Raw genomic sequence first — 11,797 nt, forward strand, 5'->3', positions numbered from 1 at the left:
TCCAGGGTTTAACACTAAAAAAACGGCTTTTTGTAGCGATTCAGAAAACCGGAAAAATCAGTTATCCGGAATAGCGATAGTCCCGATCGTTCCGGATAATCGGTTCTCTACTGTATATTGTAAAGCCAGTAAATTTTAAACTAGCTACAGAAACAAAATGTGTATTGAAACAACAAGTTTTAAAACTGTATGAAATAACCACTTAAAAAAAACTATTCTTAAAGCAAATAATTGTTTATTAAAGTTAAAATTCAAACAAAACACAGTAATAATTATTACTTATATTTAGAAAAAATCATATATATTAGATAAAAATCAATGATGCATGTCTAAATTTTTTAGATGTTATTCTTTATGTATGGTAAAAATTATTCCCGAGGTATTATGATGTTATCATTCTGAACTTGTCCAAAAAGTAATTTTCCTTTTGTTTCCTTTTTATATCGCTTTTATTTTTGAGTTTTTAATAAGTTTCTAAATTTCTTTTTCTCAACCTATAGTAAAAGTCTTAAGATTCACTGTGTTCAATTTCTGTAATATTTATGATTAAAAAAATTTTCTCTTGTATATTAATTTTATTTCTATGGTATTTGAAATCAAATCAAATATAGTTTAGTTAATTATATATAAGATTTGAAGTTGGTGATAGAAATATAATGCTAAAAGTTACAAAAGAAAAAAAAAGTAAATTTTAAGCTGATGTAATAACGTCAATTGCAATAAATATTAAGTTCTAAATTGAATCCATATATGTTTATTCTAAAAACAATGACAAAATATTTGTATAAATTTATACACATAAAGTTTTTGAATTTTCGCTATACTTCTGTTGCCAGTTAAGAAAAAACCATTATCTCTATGGAGATATCCTGTTTGCATCTGAGCGCAGGACGAATGGATGCCAAGCTCCCTGCACGAACATATATCACTGTTGCCAACGCTTGAAACGACGTTGCACAACTTCCTTTTCTGCTTTTTTTCTTATTAATAATAGCAGTTATTAACAACAATAATCAATTAACAAGCAATAAAAATTGTATCTGAAAATCCTAAGAAATATTAGGTTTTCTGTTCGCATCTTAAAGAAATTGATGAAGGAATAATAAATATTGTCTCTTGTAGACAATTTTCTTCTACAGCAAAACAATAATAAAATTTCTTCATCCCGCATTTGACTTCTTAGGAGCCTATCAACATAAGAGACGCCATTTTTAGTGGTCTAATCAAATCCAATGCTCTTGCAATGTATATAGTTGTTTCTTTTCCAAGAATGAACGTTCTCCTTATTTATCAAAATATTTCGCCAAGTATAGGATTCCAGTGAGGCTATAAAACTATAGCTTTTTCATAATAATTCTTTGATGTATGTATATTGTAAAAGATAGCATGAATTATATTTCTACCTGATGCATTTAACTTTTAAAAGCTTTTATATTGTTTTAAAACACATTTGTGTAATTTGATAACGAAATAAAACTGGACTATATGCAGTTGCGGATGATTACTTAAATCCTATACCGCAATGGTCTTTTCTTAACTTGCAGCGGAGTATAGTTTTTGAAACTAACACAGTAACTTCCTAATTTTCTTTTGTCTTAGCCTAATCAAGTGGTTGAGAAAGATTGTGAAAAATGTCAGTGTGTTCATGATAATATCCACTGCTATAAAATACCAGGATGTGGGGAAACCATACCACCACAATATTGTAAGGCTCTCATTATTTATTATTTATTTTTTCATATTCTAATAAATTTTCACAAGAATTTTTTCATCTGAAGCGGTATTGGTGCTTGAATATTTTCTGTTCAATTTTTTTTTCACTTTAGGTCTATTTTACTGAAGACATGCGGAGACACTTGCCTAAAATGAGAATTGTTTTTAATTTCTAACTTTATAGAGTATCTGAGGCTGTAACTCAGCACTGTGGATTAGATAGTTTACATTCTTCTTAAAAATACATTGGTTAAAAGATAAAAACTATTTTCTAACACCAAAAGTAAATTACTATTTATAATTCCAATGCAATTTTATTAAACTAAATCCAATTTTTAAATAATTATTTGTCTTAAATTAATTTTTTTTAATGATTTAATTTTCTTCATAATTTCATAACTGTTTAATTAATTACTTGTTATCTTCTGAAAATCCATTATGGTAATTTTTATGAATAAGATAAATTAAACTATATGTAGGCATGCTTGAACTCACATATAGATGTTTCTTCATTTTTTAACATTAGTCATTTATTATAGACAAAGTAAGGATGTATCAAAACATCTTTCTGTTATCAAATTACTCGACAATAATTTCAATTGCTTTGTGCCAAAGTTGAAAGCTAATATAATAACTTTTCATACTAATGTTTTGTAATTTTTCTCTTTGATAAGAGACAGTTATTTTATTGAGGGCCATTAGTTCATAGAATTTTCATTGCACTGTCATAGACTAATGTTACCAGTGCACTTGTTTAACCAGGGTGTGTAGTGTTTTTGAAAAATGCTTAAAGGTGCTTATTTTTGATTTACGTTTTTTAAAAGCCCTTAAAGGTGCTTTTTTATTCAGGGTTTGTCAAAAGTGCTTAATTATCTATCTTTTAAACAGCAATTTTTTCTTTCTTGCCGTTCTAAATTATAAAAAATGCATGATTTTCACTATTTTCTTTGCAATATTTATCAGAAACTATTTATTTTATCATTATTATTTAAAGTTTATGAAAATAGTTTTGAATTGTATTGATTTTATGTTTATAAATTGAGAACTTTAAACGATAGAAAAAATTATTTTATTACTGCACAGATCCTAATTATGATTTTTTTTGGAAAGTGCTTAAAAATATTTTTTTTAGTGCTTAAAAAGTACTGATAAGGTGCTTATTTTTGTTGAAAAATCTGCCTATGCACCCTGTTAACACTGCAGTGCTAATAGTATTATGTCTGCAATATAATACTGTAATAAAACCAACTTAAAAAAGAAATTATTACAAAAGAGTAGTCCTCACATATATATATTTTACTGTTTCTTCTTAAAATATAAAAATAAGTTTTTTTCCTTTTTTTTTTAATGCAGTGATAAGGAATATTACCCAGGAAGATTGCTGGACGGAATGGATTAGTATAGATGAACCGTCATCTGAGGGTGGAGACTTGGAAGCAATGAGCAAACTAAGAAAAAAATTTGAATTTTGTTTCAACCCCATCAAGATAGAATGCAGAACAATTTCAAGTAATTCTTACAAATTATTTATGAGAACAAAAGTTAGCTACACAATGAAGTTTATTTTAGGAACATACAATAGTCATTTTTTTTATATAGTATATGTTTTTTTATTTGTTCTTATGTCCTATTCTTTTGATATACAGTCGGACCTCTATTTAACGAAGTCACTAAATCCTGATAATAAGTTCGTTATATGGAAAATTCATTAAATAGAAAATCACCTTTTAAAATACTTAAGCAACACAACACAGGTTTTAAATTCATAAACACTAGATTTAATTAAAATAGCAATTGATGCACTTTTATCTTGTAAACTAGTATCTACTATTTATTTTATAAATCTTAACCATAAGAGAAATCTGCATGGAAAGCAAGANTTGAGCTGATGTTTCTAATGAAACAACAGCTTAGAAATCATTTTATAATTTTCGTTTTTTCACATTTGTCATTTTTTATGAACAAAGTAAGGCTGTATCAAAACATCTTTCTGTTAACAAATTACTCGACGGTAATTTCATATGCTTTGTGCCAAAGTTGCAAGCTAATCTAATAATTTTTCATCTAATGTCTCGTAATTTTTCTCTTTATTAAGAGGCAGTTATCTTATTTATAGGAAAAAGGGGCATTTGTTCACAGAATTTTAATTGCGCTGTCATAGCCAAATACTATTACCAGTGCCCTTGTTTAACACTGCAGTACTAAAAGTATGATGTATTTCTTTTTACTGTTTCTTCTGAAATTATAAAAAAGTTTCTTTTTCCTTTTTTTTAATGTAGTGATTAGGAATATTACTCAAGAAGATTGCTGGACGGAATGGATTAGTATAGATGAACCCTCATCTGAGGGTGGAGACTTGGAAGCAATGAGCAAACTAAGAAAAAAATTTGAATTTTGTTTTAACCCGATCAAGATAGAATGCAGAACAATTTCAAGTAATTCTTGCAAATTATTTATGAGAACAAAAGTTAGCTACACAATGAAGTTTATTTTGGGAACATACAATAGGCTATTTTTTTCTTTTCGTTTCTATACTTTTGATATGTTTTTTTTTAATGTATTAAAGAGGGCTTTGATTATCCATTGAAATCAAGACTAGACCTACTTTAAATATTCAATTTATTTGGATTATCAAAAAAATTATATGGAGACAACAATCCTTTTATTTTATTTTTCAAGTAGCTCTGAAAATACTGGAGTATAATATTGTACTACATGTAGTATTTTAATGTGACCATTCCTTTTGTAAAGGTATAAATAAATTTTTTTTAAAAAATAATTCACTTGCATCATTGCACTAGGTTGATTAGGTTTATTTAACCTTTTATGTACCAAATTATTAGAAAATTATCAAAAATATGAATATTCGATTATATTTTCAAATTTTTCTTAAAATTGTTTATTTGAGACTTAAACCACAGTATAAAATTTCGATTGGAGTTAAATATTTAGTACTTAATTTTCTAACTGCAGGAAATTTTAATGAATCAATAAAAAAATATGAGAGACTTATTTTCAAAATTCATCGAGATGGAAAATTATGAGTTGAGAAATCAAACTGTCCTCCTCATGCAAAATACCAGCAGTTAAAAAGTTCCACAGATGATATTCAATTTCAAATAATCATGCGTTGCCAACGGGTAATGATAAACAGAAAGTCATATTACAGTGACACACAAATTCTGATGGGATATTTTGTTCCATTTTAAATGTTATATGGAAATCATGAGTTGCAATTAAAAGTCAAGGTTTTCATGTTACGTTAAGTTAATAGATTGATTTATTTATTTGAAAAATGATGCTATTCAAGTAAGATTGTTATTAAATTTATAAATAGAAGAGCTTTACTTGAAAAAAGATATTTTAAGAGGGAACATCAACTTTAAAATGTACAGAAAGCATTAGGAATCTGTTATTTATAAGAATATTCTTTGTTTGATTTTTTTTAATTTCTTTATACAACACAATGATAAGCATGTTGAAATCTTATACTGCAGAAATCTCAGTGTCATATAACATAATCTTCCGCAACTTATTCATAAAATTTTACATAGATCTCAACATATTCTTTCATTTGTCACTTAACATTCTAAGTGTGTCTATTATTAAATAGTGTGTATCTGTATTTTTCTTTTCAATTTCCCTTCAATTTTTTCATGTTTATTAAAAGTATATGCATTTTTAATAGGTAAGCAAAAGCCATATGATGTTGGGCAAATCGTTACTTGCAATTTGGAAAAGGGTCTGTTGTGCTGGAATAATGATAATATGCCTGAAGGATGTTATGATTATGAAATACGCTTCTACTGTCCATGTTGTAAGTGCCAGTGTAGTATTTTCATTCTTTTGAAATAAGTTTAATGCTTTTAAAATGACTAGTATTTTATTAACAGCAAAATAAAATTTTTACCAGTGTTCTCCCTTTGCGGTTTTGGTAGGGCTGCCCACCCCATCTGCCCTTTGATCCCTATAAATGCTCCCTCCTTGCCCTTTTTGTAAAAATTAACCGTCATTCATTGTCTTTTTATTTTATTTTTTCATGAAAAGGATGTTTCTTTTACCCCCCATTTTGATAAAAAATCTATTTCAGATTTATTTAATTACTGATAATTATTTTACCTTAATCTTATTTCTTTATCTTAGTAAGATTTTTTTCTTCTTATGTTGTCTAGTTATATAGTTAAAATTTGCATGTTATTCAGCCGTAGACATATTCACATATTTTATTCTGGTGTACTTATAAGTTTAGTGATTTTAAATTTTACCGTAATTTTTTTAAATAAATACTTAAAATTATATATAATTTTATGAAAGAAATTATCTAATTTTTTTTCAAAAAAGTACCTTTAAATGTTTTGTTTCTCATAGTTTTCAGTTTAAAATATTAAAAAAAATCTCTCAAGTTGTTTGTAAATTAATCCTTTATTTTAGATAACTTTTTTTTAAAAAAAAATTATATACAGAGATTGTCCTTTAGCTTGCCTTTAATTATTTTTCAAATGCTTAAAATGTTTCTGTTATTCTGATAATGATTTAGAATTACTGGGCAAAATATACACATTCGATAGTAAAAGAGAGTAATTTAAAAATTGGATCAAATTCAGTTATTACATAATATTACACATTTCGATGAATTTCAACTGTAGTGAGTGCCTTTTCAAAACTCAAAGTGCCCTTTTTTGTGAGGAAGCACCCTTACCTTTTTTTTTTTATTCCTTGGGATAACTCTGTCTTTACATTGTTTACCTTTAATAAAACCTTCTCAATATATTTTAATCAACCACTAATCACAAAAAATGGAATTTTAAATTGCTGCACAATTGACATGATCCAAAATTTGTCACTGTGACATCAGTTTTCCCAGATGTAATGCACACTTTCTTCATTTTTCATGTTAAGTATGTACCCATAGATGTCAATTTGCTCCGCTTTGTAAAAAAAGTATTTTTTAGTTGCAGCATAGTTTAAATTATTTTTAGTTTAGTAAATTTGCTTTTAATTTATTTTTCCACCACTACATATAAAAATTTCAAAGCCCCATATAAAATTAAACTTTGTTACAGCTATCTCATGATAAGATTTCGAAAATTAGCAAAATTATCTCTTATTCTGCAAGTTATAATTTGTTAAGCATTTATAAAAACTTTTGCAGAAAATAAAGCAGTTGGCATCCCTGTAAAGCAGCGTATCTCAGTTTTACGTTAAAACCTTCATGCATTTTGCTGTCTGTAAATAAAGAGATTCTTTACAGACATAATTTAATGATTGAGGAATTCTATGTGCATTAAAAATTTATGTTTTTAGTTGCTTCTTTAAAATGAGACAATTATTTGAATGTTGTATAAAGAATGAAATAGTTACGGTACTGTTAATGGTAAGGAAGAAGAAAGCATAGTAAGAAACACAGAAACACTTGTATCATTTCCTAAAATTTTACCCAAATAAATGCAAAAAAAAACAAACATCATTCAGAGAGTCTATAAGAGAGCAGAGACTATGAAAGACTAAAACTTTAATACAGAGATGAAAAATAATAAAATAAAATACACTAATTTTATCAACATTTTAGATACATGATAGTATAAATCTAACATTCTTCCTTTTAATCTGCTTAACGCAACACTTTATTAGTTGCATTTTTTTTGCAGCGTATTTAAAACAACAGAAAAGGAATTGAATATATATATATATATATATATATATTAAATATGTAACTTAAGCCATTTGTAATTTCAAAATTATCATTCATTATTTATATTCTGAAATAAAATAATAAAAACCACACTATATAATTATAAAGTTACATATTTACATTTGAACTGAGTGGAAATTTAAACTTAAAATTTTTTCCCCTTACAATAGTNACCGATTCTGTGCGTCGTATAAACGATATATTTTTACATTAAAATGAATAGGAATGATTTGGGACCACACTAAAACGTCGTATAAATGTAAACGTCGTATAAGTGATCGTCGTATAAACGATGCTCCACTGTATATATATATATATAGTATGTAGGTTTAAAAAATGTTCATTCCGTTTTATGAAGTTAAACCAGTGGTCGAAAAAACGACATAATTTTTTTTTGTTACATACTACTGCTTTATTGCAAATGCGGCTTAACTACGGCTACTTTTTTAACATTTAGTGACTACAGACAACTTTTGAAATGGAACCACTACTTTTAGGAAATTGCAGGAGAACTTAATTTTGCATCCATGCTCAAAATGGTTTTGAATAAAAGAAATAAAAAAAAATTGGCTTATTTAAACATAAGGAATTATTAATTCTGTGATTATTTTTACAATGTCTTTGGTGCCAAGCCTTTAATTCTAGGTAACTAAACATTTGTTTAGTGGGCCAATTTGCCAATTTTTTTTAAACATTTGTCTTATAGACTAACAAGTTTTGCCAGTGTTTCAAAGCTCTGTTTCTGCACTAAACTGCATTGGAACTCAGTATTTAATAGTTACATATAGATTGTCATCTCAAAAATTTTAGTACTTTCATGAGTGTTTTAGGCATTAAGAGTCTTCCTTAATAAATAAATACTACTAATACTAACATTTGAGCTGTGGTGACTCAGGGATAGAGAGAGAGGATGAGGTGAACCAGGTGCGAATCCAGATCCACCAACCACAGTGCTGACGTAAAATATCCTCAGTGGTAGATGGATCATGGGTTAGAGTCCCCTTGCCGTCAAGCTAACTGTGTGAGGCTTTCATGATTTTCTTTTCCACGTAACGCTAATGCAGGTTAGTTCCATCAACAAAGTCCTCCGCGAAAGCAAATTTCTTCCAATACCTGATCTAAAATTCCCTTGTCTTCTGGATTGGGTTCAAAATTACAAGGCTACGGAATTGAACTTCAATGGTCCTAAATCCAAAATTGAGTTGGTTGTTTAACTACGGTTATAATACTAACATTTAAATCAATACTAAAATGAATGGGACACATTTTAGAGATTCCCTTGAGTTAAAAATTAACTAGCTTTTTGCCAACCCTGAGTTAAGATATATGCATGCTGAGATAATTGTTTTGATTTACAGCAACAACACCAGTGCCCACAACTACCACCACAACTCCTGCACCCACTTTAGAACCTGGAGCTTGCATTTATGGTTGGACTGACTGGATCAACAATCACTCTCCTAATAATCGAGGGGACTTTGAGAGCATCCAGAAATCAAGAATTAGTCATGTATTTTGTGCCAATGACATGATAACGGGAATAGAGTGCCGTCGTGTGGGTGATAGGAACAGTGGCTCTTACCAGCGCACGGTCACTTGCGATTTGCATACTGGATTGGTATGCGTTCAAGAGAGACTTAATTTGGAGGAGGAGTGCTGGGATTATGAAGTGAGATTCTTCTGTGATTGCCCAACAGTAGCACCCATTACCGGTAAGAAATGAAAATTAATACCGGTAAATTTTTTTTATGTTGAATTGAAATGCAATCATTTTTTAAATCATTGCATGTGAAACAGAATGTTTATTTATATGCTCCTGTTACTAATTTCCAATTCTTAATTGATTTACAGCAAATGTTTGTCTCGTTGGAAAGAGGCAATACAGCTCTAATTCTTAGCTAATCACAAACTGATCTGAAGAGTTAAAATGCAAATTCAACACGTTAAATGTTTTGCATAAATACATAATAAACAGTCTCTTCTTAAAAGGCTGAATTATATATTTAAAAGAAACTTTTTTTTCAAGTTGGTTGTAATCCAATATACAAAATGAAGCTGTTAGAAACAAATGAAAAAGAAATTAAAGTCAAATTCAAACTGAGGAAAACGCTAAAGTAGTGTATGTCTGAAGTTTTCTTTTAATGCATATAAATTTATAAAGTAAAATTAAAGTTAAGTTCAAAAAGGAAGGCAAAACAGTACTTCTTCAAAGCATGCTGGAGCTTTTCTGTGAATTACTGTTTAACAAAACAAAATTATAATTTATGCCGTGATACTCCAAGTGCGAAATGCATGAAGAGAAAAAAAAATTCTCCTCATAAGTTTCCAATTGAAATATTTATTTTAAAATAAGTTTTCTGATCTTTATATTAATTTATATCATTTAACTCGCTTCAAGTGACACATAATATAAGCATAATTATACACATATAAGCATAATGTGACATATTAGCATAAATGAATTTCAGAAACAGTTCCACCCACAACAAGACCGGTTCATGAACCATGTGCATACTGGTCTAAATGGATCAATGAGCATCATCCTTCGACAACAAAAGCAACAACAAAAGGAGGAGGGAAAAGGAAAGGAGATACTGAAAAAGCAATGCTTCTAAAATTACAGAGAGAATACCAGTTCTGTTTGGAAGTAAGATTCTCCCACTTTTTATGCCATAACTCAAAATAACCTAATTTTGAGTTATGATAACTACTGTTTATTTTCGCAATGGGACATAGTGCAACATAGGCAGCTTGTTGGTGAGCTTTTTATTCTAGATTTAGCTCAAAGTGTTCAAGAAAATAGACATAGTTATTTAAGAAAATGGGCATTATTTAAGAAAATGACCATAGTATTTTATTATTTGATTCTGTTTTTCAAATTTCTCTGAGGAAATTTTTTTTCTTCAAACTACTGGAGGATCTAAGTAAATTCATAATGCTGTATCGTCAATTTGCATAAATTACTTAGTACATTTTTTTAAAATTAGTTTTTTTTAAAGATGACTTTAAAAGTCAATAGTTGTTTTTACAAGGTTGTAACGAGTTCTATAAGTTTGTAATAGTTGTACTATAATAGTTACCAGAGTAAGAACTCTCCAGTGAGTTAATATTGCAATTTACTCTGTTGTCATTTATTCTTCAGATTAAATGGCAACTTTTGACTCTTTGGTTGATAGACTAAAATACGACTATCTGCAACTATTTTCTGGCTAAGACAACTATGGAAAATTTTTAGTCTGAAAAGGCTGTAAAAGCAACTATTTTTTGTTTATTAGGAGACTTTTTCTGTACTAGCGTTTGTTGTTAGCATAAATTGGGTTGACGACCTGCAGACAGAGGGAGCTTCTGAATGTAATGATTTTTTTTCCTTAAAAAATAAAAAAATTTGAAAATTTCGAATTGCAAATTTGAGTTATCACTTTTTAATGCACTCAATTTGCACAAGGCTATTTTGTTTCTCAATCTCTTTTTCAACGGTTATTGCTACAAAATTCTGCATAATTTTAAAAAACTTAATTTTTTATACGATATTACAATGGGTGTATTTCGAATTTGAGTAGTCACTTTTCACAATATACACTACCGTTCAAAAGTTTGCGAAAATTTTGATATCTTCAAAGAAAATGTCTAAATTCAAATGTTCATAGAACTGCGAAAAATCATTCAAATTGCATGAGAATTTGATATGTTCTAAAGTGAACCCTCTACAGTTAGTTACATATGATCAAATTGCAATACTTTGTTTTTTGCGAACTGAATCCAGCTTTTCATCACGGATTGTTTTTATGATGAAAAAATTTCTGTACTTTCTGTTAATAGAAAATAGTTATTTAAACCGTTATATGTAAGCCCTCAAAATTTCAGATCAATTCGATTTTTTTTTGGCGAATTTGTAGAATTTTGAAAAACATGTGTACTTTTCTCGATTTTTGAGCATTCCACATATGCGGTCTTTTGGTCTATACATCTTCTACCAAAGAACTTTTTAATTTTAATGCTTTCTATACTTTCAAATAATTAATATTGATTATAAAATAAATATTCTTATTAATTATTGTAATTATTGTTATTACAAAGAATTTATTATGAATATAATTAAAACAATATCTCAGGGATGTCACATTTCATCGAAAATTTGTTTGTTCTTGCAAACGATGCTCTGATATTTCGAATCGAAATCAGTTATGGAACATTTTACAACAGGAATGGAACTCAATATCACTTGAAGTGATTAATGGATTGTTAGAACGAAAGCCACGCATATGTTAGGCTATAATAAAAGCAAAAGGTGGATGGTTCGAGGAATCTAAGATTTAAATGTTAATTTATTTAATTACAAAATACGAATAAGAATATGTTAAATATTTGACCTGTTGTAAATAAAATAGTTTA

At 28.3% G+C, this 11,797-nt stretch overlaps 1 protein-coding gene across 1 annotated transcript in view; it reads left to right on the plus strand.

Annotated features, from left to right (window-relative positions):
• The window catches only part of LOC107453264 (hemocytin), a 158,134-nt gene that overhangs the window by 69,286 nt on the left and 77,051 nt on the right, over positions 1-11,797 (plus strand). Inside the window, exons 34-37 of the mRNA XM_071177025.1 lie at positions 3,067-3,222; positions 5,402-5,530; positions 8,764-9,117; positions 9,874-10,052. Of these exons, the coding sequence (XP_071033126.1) occupies positions 3,067-3,222; positions 5,402-5,530; positions 8,764-9,117; positions 9,874-10,052 (818 nt within the window). The remainder of the gene's footprint in view (positions 1-3,066; positions 3,223-5,401; positions 5,531-8,763; positions 9,118-9,873; positions 10,053-11,797) is intronic.

The sequence above is a fragment of the Parasteatoda tepidariorum genome, chromosome 2 (assembly GCF_043381705.1).
Source record: "Parasteatoda tepidariorum isolate YZ-2023 chromosome 2, CAS_Ptep_4.0, whole genome shotgun sequence".
NCBI classification, from domain to species: Eukaryota; Metazoa; Arthropoda; class Arachnida; order Araneae; family Theridiidae; genus Parasteatoda; species Parasteatoda tepidariorum.